This window comes from Zingiber officinale, chromosome 4B, assembly GCF_018446385.1.
Source record: "Zingiber officinale cultivar Zhangliang chromosome 4B, Zo_v1.1, whole genome shotgun sequence".
Taxonomy (NCBI): domain Eukaryota; kingdom Viridiplantae; phylum Streptophyta; class Magnoliopsida; order Zingiberales; family Zingiberaceae; genus Zingiber; species Zingiber officinale.
In genome coordinates this window covers 100,274,798-100,299,965 of record NC_055993.1, presented here as the reverse complement: position 1 = coordinate 100,299,965, position 25,168 = coordinate 100,274,798, and the positions used below count along the sequence as shown (strand labels likewise).

General features: G+C 39.8%; 1 protein-coding gene and 1 long non-coding RNA gene across 5 annotated transcripts; both read right to left on the bottom strand.

The window, feature by feature from the left end:
• Nucleotides 1–1,724: 1,724 nt before the first annotated feature.
• LOC121977777 lies at nucleotides 1,725–2,394 on the bottom strand. The gene is made up of 3 exons (XR_006111041.1): nucleotides 2,331–2,394; nucleotides 1,929–1,990; nucleotides 1,725–1,841 (listed from the first exon to the last, which is right to left on the bottom strand). It is a non-coding gene; the product is annotated as an uncharacterized LOC121977777 (long non-coding RNA).
• Nucleotides 2,395–18,791: 16,397 nt separating this feature from the next.
• LOC121975718 (transcription factor bHLH123-like) lies at nucleotides 18,792–20,613 on the bottom strand. Of its 4 annotated transcripts, none has more exons than XR_006110404.1 (7): nucleotides 20,337–20,610; nucleotides 19,929–20,250; nucleotides 19,738–19,848; nucleotides 19,562–19,627; nucleotides 19,425–19,490; nucleotides 19,039–19,344; nucleotides 18,792–18,934 (listed from the first exon to the last, which is right to left on the bottom strand). XR_006110404.1 is itself a non-coding variant. In XM_042527536.1 (6 exons), exons 1-6 carry the CDS (start codon nucleotides 20,528–20,530, stop codon nucleotides 19,108–19,110), a joined length of 996 nt encoding a protein of 331 aa, XP_042383470.1. In that variant the 5' UTR covers nucleotides 20,531–20,610; the 3' UTR covers nucleotides 18,792–19,107. The 4 variants fall into 4 exon arrangements, 2 of the variants coding, with proteins under 2 accessions (XP_042383470.1, XP_042383472.1); XR_006110405.1 differs by having other exon boundaries at nucleotides 18,792–18,932; nucleotides 19,048–19,344; XM_042527536.1 differs by having other exon boundaries at nucleotides 18,792–19,344.
• Between the last annotated feature and the right edge of the window lie 4,555 nt (nucleotides 20,614–25,168).

Sequence of the window (25,168 nt, the reverse complement as noted above, 5' to 3'; positions counted from 1 at the left end):
ACTGATCCACACTAACCGAATGAACAGAACCATTCTGTTCGCACCTAGTCGACTACACCAGTTGACTGCTAAAACATGCAGTCAACTGCTACAGTACTGCTACAACACTGCTACAGTAACGCTACAGTAAAACCCTAAAACTAGGATTTTACTCCGAGTACAATCTCTCGTGCACTCGTACCCTCACCCTTATGACTCACTTGACGCTTCTTTGCAGCCTTGACCTCTTGCCTTCAAGCCTACTTTCTTTGGCTCTCGTCCCTCGGATGCATTCAAGCCCGTGGCTCATCCCCAATGTCATCCTTCGCGTATGCCTCGAAGTCGCTTCCCTCAGCCCTTGTCCTCGCTGCCTTGTCCATAGTCCCTCGGATGCTCCATCCTTCACTAGACCCCAAGCCATCAACCTGAGTCACATGTGTATCCTGTAAACCTGCACAACTCAAATACATATATCAAATACAAGGGTGAACCTAACTTAAACCGTTTGCCCAAACACCAAAATACATGGTCGCACGGACCATTGGGATTGCTTCAACAATCTCTCCCTTTTTGATGTTTAGCAATACGTTTAAGTTAGGGAAAACAATAGCAAATAAATATGATAAAACAAATGGACTTACGTTGCCAAGGCTACACACTTGGACTTACACCGCCGAATGGACTTACGATGCCAAGGCTACACACTTGGACTTACAACGTCGAATGGACTTACGATGCCAAGGCTATACACTTAGACTTACAACGTCGAATGGACTTACAATGTCAAGGCTACACACTTGGACTTACAATGCCGAAATAAAATTGCAAACATGCATTGGAACCTATCCCAAAGCTCCCCCTACACCTATGCTCCCCATTGAGCTAGGAATTTTTCCACAGAGATTTTTAAGAACCTATCCCAAGGCTCCCCCTACGCAAAAGTACTAAGGTTTTCCCAACTAAACCCTACTTCTCCCCCATTGCCTAACATCCAAAAAGCTTTCGAACAATATCCCAATTGTTGAAAACTTATCATCCAATTGATCCTAAACTCATATATTTATCCCCCATAGATCTCATACATCTATACGACACTACAACAAAAATATTAAAAGACAACGGTTAAAAACCGTTGTCGTAGGCCCTTTAAAACCGTTGTAACTGGCAGTGTTGTTAAAAGTGGAGGCTACGACAACGGTTTTAAACCGTTGTCTTTTGAATGAAAAGACAACAGTTTTGCAACAGTTTTAAACCGTTGTCTTTGAATGAAAAGACAACGGTTTAAAACCGTTGTTGTTTAGAGCATTTTTTATTAACACTGCTAGTTTACAACCGTTTTTGGGGCTTTGACAACGGTTTTTAACCGTTGTCTTTGAGGGTGATAGACAACAACAACGGTTTTAGATCATTGTCTTTTAAATTATTATCTTTTAATACCAATATATCATATTTCAATATAAATATATAACAAAGAATCATAATCACAAAAGAAAGAATATTTTCCATATCAATGTCATTCAAAATGTTACTTATACAAGAATTATATTACAATCACAAAAGAAAAAACATGTCTAATATTCAAATAAAATTTATCCCAATACAAATAAACAAATAAACTTCATTTACAACTAATGAATAATTGTCAAAAGACTAGAAACTTGTGATGGTGGTTCATGCCATGTAGGATTGCAAGTAATTATTGTCAACTCAAGCCCCATCAAAATCTTCAACTTGTAGAATTTCATCGGACTCCTCTTTCTCACTTGCTGATTCTTCCATATCAACCTTTTCCAACATTCTGGATTTTTGTGAATCAAAGTATGTGAGCAAAGCACCAAAAATAAAAGGGAAGAATATAATACCTGTAGAAGACGTAAAACATGGTTGATAGCTGAAATTTGGAGAAATGTAGTTGCTACAATCACAATAACAGATTTGATAAATCACACTCTTCAAGTACCCCATTCATATCGGCAAATAAAACCACAACATAAAACTTTGTCAATAGAACCTGCAAAATATAAACATATATTAGAAGAGTTCATCTTTATCTGAAGCACTAGTAACTCTTGACCATATACAATTTTTGATACAAGGAGAAAGTTTCATGAAGGTTTATCCTAGACCTGCAAATGAAGCTACTTTTTAGTGTTGTATTAATGTAAATGGTTTTCCAAGTTTTGAAGTATTAATAAAACTCGGCTTAATGAAGTTAAAGCTTATCCTAGAGCTCAATAAGTTTCTCATGTGACCTGCTGTAGGAAATTCTAAGAAACAACATAACAAGCCTTCTGGCAGTACAAAAACGAAGTCTGCTGAAACAGAAATTTCTGTCTCAAGACTTGACATACCTGTTGGCCTCATCAAAAAAGTTCAGAAGCACCCAGATGCAGATTCACTCTATGTTGAAGAAATTGATGTTGGTGAAGAATCCCCTCGAACAGTTGTTAGTGGCCTCGTGAAATATATTCCTCTTGAGGAAATGCAGGTTTATTTTGCTTCCCTTTTCAAATTTTCTTCCATTTGGATGTGAATTTCCTATGTTCTCTAAATCACTGGTGCAGAATCGGAAGGTTTGTGTCCTTTGTAACTTGAAGCCTGCAACCATGAGGGGCATTAAGTCACAAGCAATGGTCTTGGCTGCATCAAACGATGACCACACAAAGTTAAGTCGTTAACTCTGCCTCCATTCTTACAAGTCTTTGCTTTTACTAACCTGTTAGTTTTTTAGTATTATAATATTGGTTGGTTTACCTGGGAAATTATCAGCTTTACATGTGATCATTCATCAAGAATGACTAATGAATTCATTTTGTTTCCAGGTTGAGTTAGTTGATCCACCATCATCAGCCAAGGTTGGTGAACGAGTGACCTTTTTGGGATACTCAGGCGAACCAAACAGCGTCTTAAACGCCAAGAGCAAAGTTTGGGAGAAGCTGCAGGTTGATCTGCAGTCTAATAAAGAGTGGTTGCCTGTTATAAGGATGTGCCTTTCACAACATCTGCTGGTGTTTGTAAAGTTTCGTCTATCACAAATGGAGCCATAAGTTAGACAATCTGCCTTTTTTACATTAAGGTCCAATGCATTATAAACAAAAAATTATAACAAGTATGAGGTCAAAAAAGTATTGAACAACAAACATAAATCTTAAATGAGTTTCATATGCTAAATAAACTCCATCAAGAAACTACTACTTGATTAAAGGATAAAATTTCTAGTCTTAGTGAAAGTGCAGGCTCAACTTGCAACTTTAATCAACTTATTCAAGCAATAGCGAATACAACTTGATCAAGGGCTTCATCTAGTGGGTGATTCTTAATCACAATTATTATCTTAAAGGAGAGATCAAGGGATTCTCGGATAAATCTATTGTAGCATTGCATAAACTAAGCTAACTAAGCTCTGACAGATCTTGTTTCGCCATCAAGTTTCTAGAAACAAAATAAAACCATTAGTGTGTTTAAGAAAACAAAGACTTCTAATCTACTTATCTGTCAAGCGCCCAAGAGGTATGCGTTTCATCAAGACTAATAATCTGTGAATAAAGTCAATAGGAGATTAAGGACTAAGATTAAGGGCACTTTCAAAGAGGAACAATTATAACGTCAAGCATAAGGAAAAATATAGAATTAAGTAAATTATATAGTAGCCCAGCACAAGTGACACAATAGACTTCTTCCGAGACAACTAAGATATTAACAGACTTATTTTGCACTCATTTCTATCTCAAGAATGTTCCATTAAGAGGGAAAAAGCTAAACTAGATGCAAACTAACCTTTCCATTCGGCATTGCAAGTATTTCTTTGATCCGCTCGATCTCTACAATTAAAAAAATAAGAAGGCAATAAGAAATAATCATAAGAAATCTAATACATAAAGGAGTTTAAAAGAATCTGACAATGTTTACTCGTATTGGAAGAATAAATTATATCATTGGATTATAGCACCAGAAAAACATGCTAATTACATCAATTTTTAATCTCTAAAGTCAACACAAGGATGTCACTAGATGCTAACCAATTTGCACTTGTCACTAGATGCTTGAAAGATCTTAAAGTGAAAAACTATGGAAAATTGGCAAATATTAATCAAAGGACTACATAATGGAGAGAAAGAATAGCAACATCTAATAGTTATCACACATTGCAATAAACTATGAGAAAGGTAGCACACAGATATAATTAGAAATTCTTCACAATTCTAACATGCTTAAAAAAAAATCAGTATGGGGAAGTATTAGCAAATAAAGGACTAGATCTAATTAAATGAGTCAAAGAAATCACCTTCTCACATGTCTCTCGTTCTACTATGAAATCTTACAGCATAGTTACACAGATCTAATGGATCAGAGCCAGGTCAAAAATGTAGCAGACAATCTTAATTCATTACAGGAAAGATGTGTGATGAGAACCATATCCGCTGTGAGTCTCAATTACTTCAAGCTGGCGGAGGGCAATCCAAAGCACTCGCTTAGCTCTATAATTCAATATTCCAAGTTCGCATATCTTGGATGTTCTAACATCTACACCTAGAAAATATCCAAGCATAACAGGTCAATGTCAATGCATATTGAAGCTAGAAATTAGCAGTTTGAAAGGATAGCAAAGAGATTCATCATGTGCATTGAGCTTGTTAGCACTTCTAAGGTAAAGGTGCCACAACAATAATCTTTTAGTCTATACCATGAATCCAAACATACATCTTATAGGGAAATTGAATCTGCTTGGAGCTTATTCATGAATAAGCACCTGTTGTCAACAATAATCATATTGAAGCTTTGGAAGCATCTTATACATACACAAACAAAAGGGAAATTGTAGATGAATTAAGGCATGCTTGTACTATAATACCTTGTCTTCAGGCACATGATCATGTGAGTGATCTCCATGCCCTTCCCAAGGATGACGCCAACCCTGAATAGGTGTTTGTACAACAGTTATATTGAGATGACCAAGGTATAGGATGATATTCATAGTAAGGTAATTTACCAAGACTACTGGTCCATCTTGCTTGGCCCTATAAAGAATCCAAAACCTGCAAAGGAATGTATATTCACATGGATCATCATGGTTATGTTTGAAAAAAATGAAAGCATTATTTAGAAAAAAACCAGCATTTAAAAGACATTTTTTTAATCTGTCATTTGATTTAATGTTTGCAAGGAAAAAGATCTCGGCAGAAATATTATTGTAGAAATTGGATGAAAATTGTTATTTGTTTCATCATATTTGTGTCAAAGTCAGTAAAAGTCGTGAGGTGTTGAATTGAAATGCCCACATAGTAACCCATAGGGAGAAAAACATGTCAGGAATATATTACTTTTCCAATAAGATAAACACCAGAACTATCTCTCCACTTGAGCATATTAACAAACATGATCTCTGCCTTAGACATGTTGAAGTTCCACAATCACAAAAATCTGCAGAGAAGAATAGAAAGTTATAGCATCAATAGTAAAATTCTTTCACACGATATAGAACTAGGACATATATGATCAATATAATAATAAGAAGGATTCAAAAAGAGAAATTTCTTCCAGCTACTTAACAAATGTATTCTAGCCATACCGGAGAAGCGTATGGTAGTCATCATACTTCTCAGGTAGCTGACCCTTCGATAGTAGTGTGTCCCTCAACGACTTCACCACTTTCTCCTCATTCGGATCGTGGACACCTTGGAACATCGTTGGAAATGCATTGCTTTTGCTGACCTTAGTGAGCGATTTCTACAAGGACCTGAAGGTCAATTTTGAAGTCAAAGGGGGCTTCTTCTTCTTGGGCTCCGGAAAATGCCAATGCGATTCCAAAGGTCCGTAGAACGTGTTTGTCCTTCTCGTCTGCTTCTGTTCCTCAGTGGTCGTCGAATTCCTCCTCGAAGAGTCACCATTGGACCTGGCTGTAGGATAGTTACCCTTCCACCAAGAACTCATTTCGCTTACCAGCTTTCTTTATCTCCTAAATTTCGCAGAATGCCTAGTTTTGACAGAAGATGGAGGTGAAGGTTGGAGGGAAAAGCCTGGCTTCCCTGGAATAACTTCAAGCGCTGAGTGGAAGCCATGGAAAGGAGATCGCCCTCCATCTTCAAATGATCTGTAGAAGAAAAGGAAAAAGCAAAGAATATGAAAGCGTGCGATGGACAAAGGAGCGATCGAGTCGAGAGAGGAATAAAACAGAAGTGCTGCTTGATCTTAGCAGTGCTCCAAGGTCGGCGAGGTCGCGGTTGGTACAATCCGTGGCTGCAGATCAGAGGTATGCGATGAGGTTTAGGATGCGTCGACAAAGATAGCCACGCATTGAAAACCTCTAAGCCTTCCATTCTACTCCAATCCCACAGCTGCGCACTCACCATCACCATAGAAAACGAGAGAGCAAGTGAGAGGTTTTAGGGATCGAGAAGGTAAAGGGGCAGAATGCAGCGGCAAAAAATTTCAGAGAGAGGGAAAGACAAAACGCAGCAGCGGCAAAAAATTGCGAAGGGGAAAAAGCAGCGAAAGAAGAAAAACAACGCTATTCAATAACACTTAATAGACAACGGTTTTCAAAAACCGTTGTCGTAATCCCAAAAAAAGCGCACATAGACAACATTTTTCAAAAACTGTTATCGTAGCCTTTAAAAACCGTTGTCGTAGCCCCAAAAAAACATAAATAGACAACGGTTTTTAAAAATCGTTGTCGTAGGCCAAAAAAAATTGTTAAAAGACAACGGTTTTTGTTAAAACCGTTGTTAAAAGGTAAAAAGACAACGATTTGGTATAAAACCATTGTCGTTTGAGTGTTGTTGAATGCAGATTTTCTTGTAGTGCGAGCTGACCCGGTCAAAATACAGTGCTGAAAACACTTTCAGACTAGTATCAGTCGACTACAAGAAGTACCAGTCGACTGACCTCATGAAAATGAGCTTACAGAGATATTCTGTGCTCAAAAACACTGTTACCAGTTGACTAGTAACTGTACCAGTCGACTGGTACACTATTCATGAAAAAATCAGTCTTTTCTGGCCAACTTCAGAAATGCGCCAGAAATTTCACAGACCTCCAAAAATTCTCAAATTTTGTGGAGAGATCTATTTTATCAATGTCTACTTGGGAAAAATATATATAAAAATATATTTATCACAAATCCCAAGATTGATATAAAACACAAAACTAGCTAAAAAGTTCAATTGAACCTTGACATAAAGTCCTAGTTTTGACTTCCTCTTGATGTATTTGCCCATACTAACCCACAATGCATCCCTAGCATTGGTTTATATGGTATCTATACATCCAAAACCAATTATCATGCTATATGACCCCAATGTCATATTTTCAAGAATGAAACACAACTTAATTGTGTCAAAACCCTAGGTTTGAGACTCAAGTCCATCTCCAAACCACTTGGCACATTCCATGACTCCCCTAAACTCCCAAGTAAAATCCACTTGAGATCCATTTGTCATGGGTCCCAAATTGACTCTTTGAGCTCCCCCTAGAGCTCTTAGCCTTAGCCACCTCCCTAGGTGTCTCATCTACAATGGCTATGCCACATCGGTGCACCTCCAGTGACACTTGACCTACAAACCTAACTTTCTTAACCTTGGACACTTTGTCCTTGGTTAATTTTTCCTTACCTTTAAATGACTTTCCCTTGCCATTTATTGGCTTCTCCTTGCTGTAGTCATATGCAACCCTAGCATAAGACTTTCCCTTAGCTTTGGATGATCCTCCCTTGCCATGATCATTTGCCACCCTAGCATATGATCTCTCTTTGGCCTTTGAGGTGCTAGATCGGTATCCCAAACCCGATCTATCATTGTTGGGTCTTTGGCTACCCAACACCATACCTAAACCTTTAGATCCAACATTGAATCTTTCTAGGGTTTTCTCCAACTTATCAAGCTTTGCCTTCAAAGCTTGATTTTCCCTTTCTAGGTTCCTAACCCTAGAGTCAACATGTCCACCATGGACATTCCTAGACCTACCCACTTTTCTAGGCATATGTCTCCCCTTCTTGGGATTAATGCCTTGGGTCTCCCTAGGTCTATTGTTTCTAAATTTTTCATGCATAGATTTCCTAGGGTTTTGATCGACAATTACCCTACTTCTATCATGATATCTAAATCCAAAATTTTTCATTGCTACATGATGATAATCATTATTTTTCCTAGCATGTCTGGAGAAATTTAAATTTGACTTTAAATTTAAATTAGGGTTTACCTTACCCTTTACCTTTGGAGCTCCCCCTTGACATGAGCCTCCATTCTTCCTCCACTTCTTTTCCTCCTTCTTCAAATGTGCCAACTTTTTGATCTCTTTCTTCTTTGGGCATTTGGTGTGGTAATTGTTGGTGCAACCTTAGGTCAAGGTTGACCTGACTCGAGTTGACCTGACTCGAGTTGTATTTTGATGTTTGACGAGAATAGAAAAGTTCTATTCTGATATTTGACGAGAATAGAAAAGTTCTATTCTGATGTTTGACGAGAATAGAAAAGTTGTATTCTGATGTTTGACAGAATACAAACTTGGGAGATTGTGGGTGCAATCTTTGGTCAAGGTTGACCAGACATCTGGTGAAAAGTCCAAGCAGGGAGCTTGGCACGGGAAAAGTCCAAGTATGGAGACTTGGTACGGAAAAGTCCAAGCAGGGAGCTTGGCACGGGAAAAGCCCAAGTATGGAGACTTGGCACGGGAAAAGTCCAAGTATGGAGACTTGGCACGGAAAAGTCCAAGCAGGGAGCTTGGCACGGGAGAAGTCCAAGTATGGAAGCTTGGCATGGGAAGTCGGAGAGGGCTCAGCAGCTCGTTCTCCGGACTAGGTCAGAGAGGGCTCGGGAGCTCGTTCTCTGGACCAGACGAAGTCGGAGAGGGCTCGGCAGCTCGTTCTCCGGACTAGGTCAGAGAGGGCTCGGGAGCTCGTTCTCTGGACCAGACGAAGTCGGAGAGGGCTCGGTAGCTCGTTCTCCGGACTAGGTCAGAGAGGGCTCGGTAGCTCGTTCTCTGGACCGGATGAAGTCGGAGAGGGCTCGGTAGCTCGTTCTCGGTAGCTCGTTCTCCGGACTAGGTCAAAGAGGGCTCGGTAGCTCGTTCTCTAGACCGGATGGAGTCGGAGAGGGCTCGGTAGCTCGTTCTCCGGACTAGGTCAGAGAGAGCTCGTTCTCTGGCTCGGACGAAGTCGGAGAGGGCTCGAGCTTGTTCTCCGGACTAGGTCGAGAGGGCTCGGTGGCTCGTTCTCGGGACGGTAGGGTTTAGGGTTGGGAGCTCTAAACCTGGATCGGTCAGTTGACCGATCTGTTTGGTTGTTGATCGGTCTGGTGACCGATCAGTGACCAAACAGTGTGTTTCTGTGAATTACCTAATCGGTCTGGTGACCGATCAGTAATCATACAGAAGCGAAGAAGATCGGGAGAAGAAAGAGGGGGATCGGTCTATGGACCGATCCACCTGAGTCCTGATCGGTCCACAGACTGATCAGAGACGAGGCCAACTCTCACAGAGAGTTGGATGATCGGTCTGGGGACCGATCAGCCTAAGGCCTGATCGGTCCACAGACCGATCAGAGTCCGATCAGTGTGGCTCTGTGAGATGGTTGATCGGTCTGGGGACCGATCAGCCTAGGTCCTGATCGGTCCCCAAGACCGATCAGAACACTCCTGGACCGATCAGGAGTGTGCCTGATCGGTCCAGGCCCTAGCCGTTGCGACACAACGGCTAGTTTATGTGTATTCTTCTTCACAGGTTTGCAGGTTCAGCTATATAAAGAGTCGAGCGACTCTACAGGATCTTCTTCTTGCTTCTGCATCTTCTTCCTGGTTCCTTCTGGTCTTACTGAGTTTTGCTGAGCTCATACTTCTTGAAGCTTCGAGTGAGCTTCCTTCGGCTGGTTTAGCTGCTGTTGGGCATCCGTGAAGTTGTTGCTTCATCAACGGACTCCCGTCGACGAGAAGGCAAAGTGTTTTTACATTCGTATTGCTTTTTGTTTCTTGCTTTCTTTCTTGTACTCCTATCTTGCTGTTGCAAGAGATTGTGGCGAGGTTTCTCCACCCAGAAGGAGTGTTTATTAGCTGATTTTCCGGGGTCTCATCCACCGATGGATTGAGAGGATTCGTCCACCTTACGGACACGCCGAGGAGTAGGAGTTTCATCTCCGAACCTCGTTACATCGCTGTGCTTGAGGTTTGATTTCTCCATTTACGTTTCTGTTGTTATTTTTCTGCTGAGCTAACTTGATTTATAGAAAGAAACGCGAATTTGGGGTCGGCTATTCACACCCCCCTCTCTAGCCGCTATCCGAAGGTCCTAACAAGTGGTATCAGAGCAAGGTTGCTCTTCGTCGGATTAACACCCGGGGGAGCACGAGCTAGAGAATGGATCAACTTGGAGAAGACATCACGATTCCACCCTTCTACGATCGCGACGACTTCGCGTATTGGAAGGTAAGAATGAAGTATTTTCTTATGACTAACCTAGTGAATTGGAATTGTGTACGAGTAGGTTTTACTCCTTCGGTGGATAAAGAAGGAGAACCTCTCGAGAAGAAGAAGTGGACGAAGGGACAAATCCACCAATCCATGATCAATGATGAGGTAACGAAAATTTTTGAATTTTCATTACCTAATGATATGTTGTGCAAGATAGGTGGATACAACAATGCCAAGGAATTATGGAACAACTTGGCTAAGTTCCATGAGGAGAGCTCCACTTCAAGTCATGAAGAGGAGTCAAGTGAGCCAAGTAGCTCACGTCATGGAGGAAAGGAATTAGAAGTTGAGGGCTACTCAACATCTAAGGAAGAGGAGGAGAGTTCTTCTTCAAGATTGGAGCAAGAAGAAGAAGCCTCTACTTCCGGAAGGGATGAAGAAGAAAGCATACAACCATCCTCAACCCTAGGTAACTCAAGCAATTTACTTTCAAGTAAATTACATATAATGTGCTTTGAGTGTAGGGAATTTGGGCATTACAAGAGTAAATGTCCAAAGAGGATTAGGAAGACTCCACCGGCGCCAAAGGTCAAGAAAGCCGGAGTCCCGATACGCAAGGGTAAGGAGCACGTGGTGTGCTTCCAATGCAAGCGAAGGGGACACTATAGGAGCCAATGTCCGAGGGGGAGGCAATCTCACAAGGACAAGAGATCGAGCACGTCTATAGGGGGAGCTAAGGCAAACTCTAAGGTAATCTCTAAGGCACATTCTTGCAATTCTAGTAGGATGCATGCTAGTAGCCTTATTGCTATTGTCAATAACAATAAGCATGATAACTATAGTAACCGATACACGTGCTTAGGTACCAAACATGTTAGCCTAGGTAAGGACAATTCTAGAAATGCTAACCCTAGAATTAACTCATCTAAGGTTAAGGAAAATCTAGGTAGGAATCCCAAAACAACTAGACATATGCCTAGGTATACCTCAAAGAAAAATGACAAATTAAAACTTGAGGTATTAGAAAAGGAAAATCAAGTCTTGAGTTCAAGACTTGACAATTTAGAAAAGGCCCTTAAGAATTTAGAGAAGTCAACTCAAGGGTCTAAGGGTCAAAAATCAAAGCCCACTTATCATAATGTTCCATTCGATTATGGAACAAGACCTAGGGCTAGAAAGACCATCACCAAGGTCACAAGGGGAGTCACCCCTAGAGTTGATCTTGATGAGTCCCAAATGACCAAGGCTTTAAAGCCTAGGAGGGTTATTAGGAGGGTTGCTAGGGAAGTCATCCCTAGTGAATATTTAGTGAACCCAATGAGCTCAAATAGGTATTGGGTTCCTAGGAGCGTGATTCCATCACGCTAGATGGTTTAGGGTGTGCCAACCTTACTTGAATAGGTAGTTAACCTAATCATGGAAAAAGGTGACACTTTAGGAATGTTCAAGGTGTAATCAAGCCTTGAAAATGAGATTAAAAAAAAAAATTATTCCTAAGGTGATTAGCATGTGCCAACCATATTCGAGGAATTCTCTAGGGTCAATCTAATTGGCACATAGTGATCTAAAAATCTTTGGTATATGATTTTAGGTCTATTACACTTAGGAATATAGAACCTATCGCAAAATGATCAAAACTATCAAAAATGGCAACTAAGGCTAGAATTAGGTATTTTCTATACCTTTATAAATTATTTGCCTTGTATTGTTTGCCATATGTCATGTCATGACATCATATTTAATTTATTATCATTTGAAATGTCATGATAATGCTTAGGTTAGTTAAATATCATGTCTTATTTAAGTTTCATACTTTATGACATGACATCATGACATTGGCACATGTTTTTACTTATGATATTATTTTATGCCATGTCATCATCTTTTACATTTATAATCAATTAATTTGATTTAAGGACAAAAACATAATTTGATATGGAAATCAAATTGTTGTTTAGAAAATGCATGAGAACTTAGCTTAAGATGACCTAAACCCATATCTCACATCAAAATTGACTTGGATGTGTTTGATACACCTTAGATGTGTGTGAGATATTAGGATAATGAGTTAGGATCAAGGTGCATAGTTCTTGTACCTAGATGAGCCTAATTCGAAACTGAGAATCATAGGGAAAGCTTGTGTACAAGTCATGTACACTCAGCCCTAAGATTGTGGTCCTAAATTGAATGGTTTAAAATCATTTCAAATGTGATTTGAAAAACCTTGATGAAGCTTTTCTAGTGATAGCATTCATCATTGAGCAAGTTGATACAAAGTTGAGGTAAACTTGAACTATTTCAAAGTTTTTAAACTTTGTATCAAGATTTGAAAATGGAAGTTATTTTCATAGAAAACTATTTTTTCTTGATAGTATATGTTATGAGGAATGTATCCTCAAAGTTTTACAATTTTTGGAATTTTCTGGAATTTTCTAGGAGTTTCTGAATTTCGGGAGGAAAATCAGAAATTCTGATATCAGACTTGTGGACCGATCAGAGAGGATTCTGATCGGTCCAGGAAAGTGTGGATCGGTCACTAGGACCGATCCAGGAGAGTGTGGATCGGTCTGGTGACCGATCCAGTGAAGGCTGATCGGTCTGGTGACCGATCAGAGCGTGCCAAATGCTGATTTTTTGACTGTTGACTGAAATTTCAGCTATGGAAGTTGGTGGTTTAGATTTCTAAAGATTTGAAACTCTCCAAGACATTGTTGGTGCAATGGTCAAGGGGGAGTTGACTTTTAGGGGGAGTTTTACTACTGGTCAAGGGGGAGTTTTTACTCCTAAAGACTTGAGTGATATGGGATTATCACTAAGTTAATTGTTGACCTTAGTATCAAGGGGGAAATTAAGAGTTTCAATGAAAGGTATGGGACTTTCATTAGGAAGAAACTCTTGACCTTGATTCACTCTTTTTGATGTGTGTCAAAAAGGGGGAGAATGGGAGAATGTCCAAAGAATGTTCAAGGAAGAACATTGGAAAACCTAAGTTAGGTTATCGGTTTAACCTAACTTGATTATGGTTTTGTCAAACATCAAAAAGGGGGAGATTGTTGGTGCAACCTTAGGTCAAGGTTGACCTAGTTGACCTGACTCGAGTTGACCTGACTCGAGTTATATTTTGATGTTTGACGAGAATAGAAAAGTTTTATTCTGATATTTGACGAGAATAGAAAAGTTGTATTCTGATGTTTGACAGAATACAAACTTGGGAGATTGTGGGTGCAATCTTTGGTCAAGGTTGACCAGACATCTGGTGAAAAGTCCAAGCAGGGAGCTTGGCATGGGAAAAGTCCAAGTATGGAGACTTGGCACGGAAAAGTCCAAGCAGGGAGCTTGGCACGGGAAAAGCCCAAGTATAGAGACTTGGCACGGGAAAAGTCCAAGTATGGAGACTTGGCACGGAAAAATCCAAGCAGGGAGCTTGGCACGGGAGAAGTCCAAGTATGGAAGCTTAGCATGGGAAGTCGGAGAGGGCTCGGCAGCTCGTTCTCCGGACTAGGTCAGAGAGGGCTCGGGAGCTCGTTCTCTGGACCAGACGAAGTCGGAGAGGGCTCGGCAGCTCGTTCTCCGGACTAGGTCAGAGAGGGCTCGGGAGCTCGTTCTCTGGACCAGGCAGAGTTGGAGAGGGCTCGGTAGCTCGTTCTTCGGACTAGGTCAGAGAGGGCTCGGTAGATCGTTCTCTGGACCGGATGAAGTCGGAGAGGGCTCGGTAGCTCGTTCTCCGGACTAGGTCAGAGAGGGCTCGGTAGCTCGTTCTCTAGACCGGATGGAGTCGGAGAGGGCTCGGTAGCTCGTTCTCCGGACTAGGTCAGAGAGAGCTCGATAGCTCGTTCTCTGGACCGGACGAAGTCGGAGAGGGCTCGGTAGCTCGTTCTCCGGACTAGGTCAGAGAGGGCTCGGTAGCTCGTTCTCAGGACCAAGTAGGGTTTAGGGCTGGGAGATCTAAACCTGGATCGGTCTGGTGACCGATCCAGTGATACGCTGGTTGACTGATCGGTCTGGTGACCGATTAGTAACCAAACAGTGTGTTTCTATGAATTACCTGATCGGTCTGGTGACCGATCAGTAATCATACAGAAGCGAAGAAGATCGGGAGAAGAAAGAGGGGGATCGGTCTGTGGACCGATCCACCTGAGTCCTGATCGGTCCAGCCAACTCTCACAGAGAGTTGGCTGATCGGTCTGGGGACCGATCAGCCTAAGGCCTGATCGGTCCACAGACCGATCAGAGTCCGATCAGTGTGGCTCTGTGAGATGGCTGATCGGTCTGGGGACCGATCAGCCTAGGTCCTGATCGGTCCCCAAGACCGATCAGAACACTCCTGGACCGATCAGGAGTGTGCCTGATCGGTCCAGGCCCTAGCCGTTGCGACACAACGGCTAGTTTATGTGTCTTCTTCTTCACAGGTTTGCAGGTTCAGCTATATAAAGAGTCGAGCGACTCTACAGGATCTTCTTCTTGCTTCTGCATCTTCTTCCTGGTTCCTTCTGGTCTTACTGAGCTTTGCTGAGCTCATACTTCTTGAAGCTTCGAGTGAGCTTCCTTCGGCTGGTTCAGCTGCTGTTGGGCATCCGTGAAGTTGTTGCTTCATCAACGGACTCCCGTCGACGAGAAGGCAAAGTGTTTTTACATTCGTATTGCTTTTTGTTTCTTGCTTTCTTTCTTGTACTCCTATCTTGCTGTTGCAAGAGATTATGGCGAGGTTTCTCCACCCAGAAGGAGTGTTTATTAGCCGGTTTTCCGGGGTCTCATCAACCGACGGATTGAGAGGATTCGTCCACCTTACGGACACGCCGAGGAGTAGGAGTTTCATCTCCGAACCTCGTTACATCGCTGTGCTTGAGGTTTGATTTCTCCATTTACGTTTCTGTTGTTATTTTTCCGCTGCACTAACTTGATTTGTAGAAAGAAACGCGAATTTGGGGTCGGCTATTCACACCCCCCTCTCTAGCCGCTATCCGAAGGTCCTAACAGTAATGACCCCGCTCACCACATGTAAAGCACACTATGTGCTTTTTCTCCTTCTTCTTTCTACAACTCAAATTAGATTCAAAATAAATTGAATTGAGTTTAGGAGATACCTTCTTCTTACCCATAGGACATCTATTCATGTAGTGTCCCTTCTCATTGCATCCGAAGCATATTATATGGTCTTTTGACTTCACTTCGGTGGAGGTGCTTGCTAGGTTGATTTCCAAGACTTCTTCTTCTTTCTTCACTTGTCTTGGATTGTTCTTCAATCTTTAAGGATGTCTCCTCATCCACACTAGTGGATGGCATTTCTTCATCCTTCTCCTCTTTCTCCTCGGAAGTTGAGTGCTCTTCACCTTCCGGTTGCTCCTCCTCTACTTGAGCTTCTTCATCTATTTCTTCGGATTTTTCTTCTTCTTGTGTAGGCATAGGTTCTTCCCATTGAGCCTTCTTTATCTTGTTCCACAAATCGTGAGCATTCTCGTATTTACCTACAAGGCTTATTACGTCATTAGGCAAAATATCAATTAATATTGATATTACCTTGTCGTTTGCCTTTGACCAAGAGGTTTGATCCTCCGTCCAATGTCGTGGTCGGAGCTTCTTCCCTTTCTTGTCCTTCAGGACTTCGAACGGCTCTTTGACCACCATCATAGTGTCCCAATCCGTGTTGAAAAGACCTCCATCTTCATCATCCAATATGTGATGTCCCATAAGCCTCTACCTTCAAGCTTTGGCGGTTCAATTAAGCCAGTCATCTTTGCTTCCTTTGAGGTTAGTCCAATGGAGAGCGACCTCGCTCTGATACCACTTGTGAGTGACCGGTGGTCGGCTAGAAGGGGGGTTGGATAGACGGTACCCCTAAATCCTTGCTTCTTTCTACAATGTTAGTGCGCAAGCGGAAATACAAACAAACAAGTAGAAAGACTAAAACTAAGAAAGGAAATGCAAACCGTTAACACGTCCGTTTACGTGGTTTGGAGATAACTTGCTCCTACTCCATGGCGTGCCCATAAGGTGGACGATCCCTCAATCCGTCGGTGGATTAGTTCCCGGCAAACTCCGGCTAGCTCAACCTCCTTGTGGGTGGAGAAACCTCACCAAGGACTCCTTTGACGCTAGGACACAGGTAGACTACTAATAGAGATTAACCACCTCTATTTCGTCAACTATAACCAAGCTCTCAAGCTTTGGTTATATAGGTCGCGGGTTAAAAACCCTGCCTATCAGTCGACTGCCAAAATATGCAGTCGACTTCCCTCTGTGGAAATTTAACCGTTACATCCCAATGGCTCGATACCAATCGACTGCTAAAACTAGCAGTCGACTGCTACAGTACTGCTACAACACTGTTACAATAACGCTACAGTAAAACCCTAAAACTAGGATTTTACTCCGAGTACAATCTCTCGTGCACTCGTACCCTCACCCTTATGACTCACTTGACGCTTCTTTGCAGCCTTGACCTCTTGCCTTCAAGTCTACTTCCTTTGACTCTCGTCCCTCGGATGCATTCAAGCCCGCGGCTCGTCCCCAATGTCATCCTTCGCGTATGCCTCGAAGTCGCTTCCCTCGGCCCTTGTTCTCGCTGCCTTGTCATGGTCCCTAGGATGCTCCATTCTTCACCAGACCCCAAGCCATCAACTTGAGTCACATGTGTATCCTGTAAACCTGCACAACTCAAATACATATATCAAATACAAGGGTGAACCTAACTTAAACCGTTTGCCCAAACACCAAAACACATGGTTGCACGGACCATTGGGATTGCTTCAACACCTTAGCGCCACAAAGTTTTATCCGCCAATTTTATCTCTTTGAGGGCACCTCCAAGAGCCGATCTAAGGCCCCTTAGAGCACCTCATAGGCTCCTCATATACTGTTCATCCGAGACTGATTTTTATCATTTAATCCTGTAAAAAGAGTTAAACCATAAAATAAAATATATTTTGCAAAACAGAGTTAGCATAATTAAAATAAAGTAGTTATTAATTAAATCACGTCTATCAAAGACTAAGATCTAGGTATGGTCTCAGCTTAGACTTATAAAATAGATCTAAGTTGGACCAACACTTAACGTCTCTAACTGGCACTCATCCTCACAGAATCACTCTCATCTAGTGACTTACCTCGCTTACCATGTAGAATCGCTTAACTCTGACTCCCTAAGTCTTCTGGTCAGTTGTAAGGTCCACAAATCCAAGTGGACTTTGGTTAGCTATCAGGTTCCGTAGATCCAGTTGGACTTTCCACCAGATATCATGTCACTTCTTAACTTATTTGTACTTCCCCATCATCCATCAGGTCCAACAAATCTATCTAGATTTTAGCCCGGTGTCAAGTCCTTTAGACTCGTCAAGTCCTTTAGACTTGTCAAATCCTGTGCACTTGGTAAGCAAGTAATTAGATAAACACAATATCTAACTTTAATACATTTGTCATTTATCAAAATCTAAATTTGATCATTGGTGTTAACTGTACCAACAGTATCTCCGACCCCCTAGTTAGATATAGGTAGGTAAATCACAAGGGATATTTTGTCATAGCACAACGACCTTTATATAAAAAAAGATTAGACATTCAATGGAACATTTTACACCTAATGAGAATTGACGTCAAAACGTATTGAAGAAATTATTCACATAGTTATCCAATCCGTGAGGAGTGCATATAATTTGATATCATTGAAACTTCATTAGAGCTTTAATAACCATGAACTAACGATATGGGATTTATCCTACCATGTGTCTGACGCCTGTATACCGACATGTACCTTCCTCTATATCCATAGAGCCGGCATTAGGAAGACCGTTAATATAGCACATCTACATTTAATAACCATAATATACTAGCATCAAATCTGACAATTAAGTTATTTTAATTATTTGATTATAGTTTTTGGTCTGATTGAGCAATATCAACATAGATAATAAGATTAATGGTTGTTGTTATCTTTAAAGTAATTTTATTGATATATTTATAGAGTCGAAGAAATACAATCATAAATGTGTTAGTTCTTATTGGTCTCATATCATAATAAATTAATTCTAAAAAATGCTAGATATTTTTTAGTATAATTTCATACAATAAGAGAGATGGTGATTTCCAAAGTGATGAGGTCAATTGAGTCGCAACACAATTCTAAGTTTATATGAAATATGATATAGAAATCTCTTTAAAAAATTTCCTAATTGTTCTTTTTGTATTAAAAAAATTCCCAAGAAACTAAAAACAGGAAATAAAAATGTTGTTTCTCTTTCCGTTTTTGTTTTATCTATCATGACTAAGCCTTAAAGTCAAAAGATTATCATCAAGAAACTAAGAACGCTGAAGGGGTCCTCCACTCAGAATTCTGCCCCCAAAAAAGGAAGACTGAGACACTATCATCATTCCATATACACAACTCAAAAGTCAAGATCTCAAAGCAAATAAATAAGTAAATTTATGAAAAAATTGTACTCGATTAATTATGACTTCTTCACATTATTGAATTGCATTTTCAATCAAGAAGGATGATGGTGAAGTGCTGAGTGGCCTGTGCCTTCCACTTACACTCCAAACACTGCATCAATTCAAAGAACAGGAACAGAAACCCACCCATTTCCTTCTTCCTCATCCCCCTTTCTGCTAAATTCAGCAATCACTCAACTTTCCAGCCAAATTCAGCATCTGTTCCTGCTCTTTCAGGTCTCAAACATGGTTAATTAATGCTAGCTTATTCAATAATCAGTTTCTTCTACTTTGGCTCTTGCATGCTCTATCTGAAGCTTCCTCCAAACAAAGCTGCAGTAGGGTGCCAGAAATCACCGGCCGTCTCCCCAGTCACTGGGCACAAAACGGTTATCGGGACCAGGCATAGTCCTCGGCTTCTCAGTCCTAACTGCTTCGCGGCATCGTAGTCCTCCCTCAACGGATTGTTGATCATCTGCATTAGGTTTGGCACCTGTTTTTGATTCCTTGGAAGCCCATCTTTGAAGTAGGGACTACTTAGAACCTAAAGCTCAATCAGACAAACGCATATAAAGCTAGTGATCGCTATAGATACTGAAAAGCTAAAATGTATGCAGTGCTTACACCAATTTGGTCATGAAGGAATTTGATGTAATCAATGGCTTCTTGGAGAACTGATGCGGTATCAGTCTAATATCAATGGAATCAATGATTTAATGCAGATGTTAATCGTTCTTAAGTTAATTAAAGGGAATATATACCTTTCCGAAAGGTGAAACTAGTTGCTGAAGGGCAGTGACTCTGTCCCCTAGCTTCTCTTTCCTGACCTACATGTGAAATAAAAAAAAACAAAAGGCAAGATAGTACAAAAGCAAGAGATCTAAAGATACATGATGGATCATAATCTAAGGAAATGTCATCGATCGATAGGCCGTACCTTAAAGGCCGGTGATGGGGAAGAAGCCATCTCCATCCGGGGCCTTTTCTGATCACCTCCTGTTTTCTTGGTGGAGGAAGAAGAGCATGCGTCATGAGTTACTGAACTCATCTGTGAACACAAAGAACAAAATCATTAAAGGCGCCAAAATACTAATGTATTAATTCATTATGTCAGAAATAAAATTCTACCTTTCTGCCACAAGTTGTTTTGGAAGCTCGAGATGGAGGATGGAAGATTGAATTGGCATCGGTACTAGTGCCGGTGATGAACTGCAACTGGTTGTTCACCTCTTGGTTTAGAAGAGGTTTGGGCCATGAACAATACGAACTTGGATTAATACTGCTGCGGTTGATGGATTCATCACCGTGGCTGAAACCGTATTGCTGAAACAAAAAATCCTGATCCATGGCAGAAACCAATGCATGATCTTGCTTGTCGATGCAGGTTCTCGAACCGAGCTCTTGATCTTGCAACATGGAGAGAAAAGTCTCAGGCCTTTCAGTCCCATTCCTGCATGTACATACATTTCATGAAATCATATACACGCATGAAATCAATCAGAAACCATGCGAGAAAAGCTGCCAAAGATCGCGTACAGTAAGGCTTGAGTCCAGGAGATGGAGGAGGAATCGATGAAAGAATGAGGGGTGAGTTCTTGGAAGGTGATGGAGCTGCCGGAAGCTGAGCCTGAGAACTCGTCATAAGATTGGGGATGAGGTTTAGCCTCACCACCCAACTCTGTTGCAGCAGCTGAACTCCGCCAGCTGCATCTGCCTCCATTGCTCATCATTTTGGTTGCTTTGATGGAAAGAAGATTGGAAGATGGATTGAGGGCTTGATATATTTATATATATTGGAGCTTCTAGAGGAAGCTGAAGTGGAAGAGATGGAGGAGCATTTTATTTCTATGAAATAATTATAAGTCTTTGGAACTTGTTGTAAACTATCATTAATGACTTTTTAATTCGAGGGAATTTCACTTTGCCTCCCTAAGTTTATGTTCTTTGAGTCTTCCTCTCTAGGATTCAGTTAATTATAGTCTACGCTTCAAAGTTTTAGAAATACTTTTGCTTCAAAAACCTGAGGATAATATATAATCTACTAGATTCACAGGGATGAAGGAAATAGAAAAGTGAAATTTTCCATATTTTTATTTACTTGGGCACAAAGGAATATTGATGCCCCTTCGTTTACTTTAATGAATTCCACGTAGAGTAGACCAGAGAATAGTCACTCACAAAAAAAAAAAAAAAAAAAATTGAGATACTTTGAGAGTGAGAGTAAATCTTAGCCTTTAAATTTATTTTTTTTAATTTTTCATAATTAGTAACAAGTAGTGTACGTACACATGATCCCGAAAAGAAAGTTAAGCTAGATAAAGGATGTTAGATATATTTTCCATGAGAAAAATAGTGCATTCAATGTGATACTAAAGTAATTCTACTGATAACTCAGTAATAGATTTGGTAAAAGATGAGATTTATCAGTAGTTTTTTCATGACTATCTCATATTATTATAAGGAAGTAAATTAAGTAATGAGTATACCTCCATATGGAAGGATATTTTCATCGTTAAAATTTGATCTTTGCTTAATTTTTAAAATTTACCATATAATTATCTATTGGTTACCCTAGAGGGGTGGATGACTCCTTAATAAGAGGTGATTATACTTACCCTAAGTATTTATCATAGTCTGTTCTCAGATTATGTGAAAGAAAATAAATTATAAAATTAACTTATAGTCGACTGTCAAAATAATTAGGGATAGAAGGGGCAATTCCTTAATAGAGATCTTTATAAAAAAATGCTCTTTTTCTCATTCTTTGTTGAGCAACAAGCAATTATTGTATTGTCGTCTTGATATAGTTCATGACTAATTAGCTTGAGTTGGTAAATGACAGGTTGATTGTCACATAAGATCGTGGGATCGATTCTCAGGATTGGTAGAGCGTAAATCCTTCCACTCTGTGTAAATTTTCCCCACCTACTACTTGCCTTCTCAGTTATCATGATTTACTTCCTCTGTATTGACTCTGAGATAAATTAACAGAGGTATTAGGACGAGCATATTCATCTTTTTTATCACATGACTAACATAGAGCATGAAAAAATCTTCAGTTGATCAATAGGCGCAACATTAATTCTACTAACAATCCTTATTTCATTAAATTTTATTTAAGATTCTATTGATTTTATAGTGACTTTATTTATTTTTTTAACTATTGAAGTTGGTTAAGGTTACTTTAAATAAAAACTTATTTCGGATACTAAAGAATCAGCAATAAGATCTGATAATATTGAAAATACAGACACTTTTGTGTCAATATTAAAAAAACGCTGAGTGTTTTAAGTAAATCATCTTTTAATTATCATCAATAATGGAGAACAAAATCTAGAAGGCACCGCAACCAAAAAAAAAAGGCGACGTCATGCATGGACCTTGATGCCGTCAGTCAACGTGGGCCCGGCTAGGCGTGCGAAGTGCCCACTAAAACACGGGGGCCCACCACAGCTTCGACAAGTCAAAAATCGGGAGCATTTTGCACTTGCCTCCCTACCTGATGAGCATTTTCAACTTACCCCCTTACCTCCTGATTACTTAAGTCTGAAATACAAATTGATTTATTTTTTTAATATATAATATAATTTTATATCAACACACATAATATAATTCATTCATGATATGATAATATAATATGATTCAAAGTAGGTTGACTTGTGGTGTAGACTTGTTGACAAAATGCCGTATTGTGAGAAAAGGTTTGACTTTTGTAAACATAGGTCATCTCTGATTTTGTTGCCGTGATCTCGGCTCTTGTCCTTTTGCATCTTTTCAATTTCCTTCTACAAGCGGAAGATAAAGTATGCCCCTATTTTATCAATTTATAGTTGGCCGATTAAAGAGTGGAAAAGATTTTTTTTCTCGAGACAAATGTCTATTGAAAATTATTCCCTCATTTTATTATAATAAATTTATCACTTTTTAATTGGACATCATGGGGACATTTCAATTTTTTCAAATGAGTTTAATGGCTAACGCATGAACTGTTGTCATAATTAGATTTGAGGTTCGAATCTTGGTAAAGTCAAGATAAATGTCTCCCTTATGTACTAGTCATTATTCCAAAGATTAGTAGCCGCCCGTGATTTACCTCCTCCGTGTTGGCCTTAGGACGGATTGACGGGGCACTAGGGGCGAGTATATTTACCTTTTGCCACAATTTCTTTGGAGCATGATATCATATGCGAGAGAACCCATACCGTAATCATATTCTCTAATTATATTCTCGAGGTTTTTTTGCACTTCTAAAATACACTTTCGTCACACTTCTAATTAAAATTTCTAAAAAGGGTTATCTTTCTGCTAAAGTTACAAAAGGATTATTAAAATTTGATGTTCTTGGTAGATTAAGGGCATGTAGTCATCCGTGATTTATCTCTTCCGTATTGATCTTGAGACGGAGACGTTGGGGACGAACGTATTCATCTTTTACTATCATGTAGACATGTGGGAAGAATTGGAATACCACTGTTTTAGATGTTATTAAATTTGAAGATATGTAATCATGGCTGACTATACATAATATATATAGTCTCATATTTTGTTTGAGGTTTTCCTTCAAAAATGTCCTAAGCATATTTATCTATTTCAACTTAATCATCCCAATTGGTATGTCTAATCCTAACAAATCTATAAGAATTTCCAACATGTATTTGATCTCACAATCTCGTATATTTTGTCCAACGTCGGTGTGGTTAAGTGGTTTAACATTCATCTTGTGATGCTCATTGAGATGAAACACTTACATATTTTTTCTTGATTACTTGTATTTTATCCACATTCCTCAGCTGTTCAATTGTTGTGACAATTTCTATGGAATTTCAGCATTTTCTTCTTTGTTTGTATTTCATATCCGCACAAGTATCAAATATAATCAGTGAAGCTTCAGTGGTAGTGGTAGAGTTCTTCCACTTTATTCTCACAAATATGATGGAACAAATTAAAGAGTTACAAAGAATCAAAGCAACATATCGAGGACACAAACCACTCAACAAAGATAGAGTCAAAGAACATGAATAACTTCTTTTAGGATCTAATTAAAAGGAACTCACCCCGTCAAAATATCAGGAGGATTTCTTGGTCTGGCTTCTTTTGAAGGGCATTGTCTCGCCGATCCGGTGTCAGACGTCATTCTCGTTGGCATCGGCCTAGCCCACAAGCGGCTTTCAGTTTCATCGTTAAGAGGACCAACAAGATTGCCTTTGGAGATGAAGATGGCCGATCGCATAGGTAATTGTATTAATCATAAAAAAAAATCACCTTTTTTCTCATTTTAATTTCTCCAAATTGATTAATTTAACTTCCAAGTCGATTGATTCTTTGTTTTCTTCTTCAAAAACAAACAAACAAACAAAAAACATCTTTTGCAGCATGGATTTTTTTTTTTTCCTGTTTGAAAAATTTTCATTTTCTATCGGCGGCCAGAGCCTTCAATTTCTCTGTAAGCTGCAGTTTATATTTCTATTTTCAAACCTGTCATTTCCATGTTGCATTGCAAGAGATTCACCTGTCTCTGACCATGTCGTTCTAATCTGCAATCCTAATATGTTAACTACACAAGGAAGTTTCATTTTCTTTCCTGCTTTTACTTGTATTGTTATGCATTACTTTTGCTTGCCTTTCTTCTTCTCGTGATCTAATAGTGATAAGATAATTGAGTCAAATCAAGTCAAGCTTAAAATGAACTAAGTCATTGAAATGATTATTTAAGTTTAGTTTGATTTATTTTTTATAAGTTTGAACTTAGTTCGAACTTAGTTTGAGTTTGATTCATTTAGATGCTATTAAATTCTCAATTCAAGTTTGTTTGATTTTTTGAAAATTTTATTTTAATTTTTTTTTGTTCATTTTATTTTTATAAACTCCGCCCATGATGACCAGTCATGGCCGGTCCCAAGCCCGAATAAAGGAGGAGGGTTGCGTTAGGTTGCCAGCCAGCGTCAAACTATGGCAAAATTTCATGAATGAATCCATTAAACTATTGTGCTAATGCTAGGTTGTTCCCCGGAAGGAACGCGTTGCAGGGTCCGACTGTAACGTCTCGGCAAGGACCGCTACATCTCCAGAACTCGGGTGTAGTGATAAATATGCAAGAGTTCGCGTTACAGGGTCCGACTGTAACGTCTCAGCAAGGACCGCTACATCTCCATGAGAACTTGGGTGTAGTGTTAAATAGGCAAGAGTTCTCACACCATAGGTTAGATAAGAACAAATATGATAGGAAAACTAATAATCTAAGATTTGGAACATGGAATATAGGAACTCTCATTGGTAAATCAATGGAGGTAGTAGATATGATGATTAGGAGAAAAATTAATATTTTATGTGTACAAGAGACAAAATGGACAGGTGAGAAGGCAAAGATG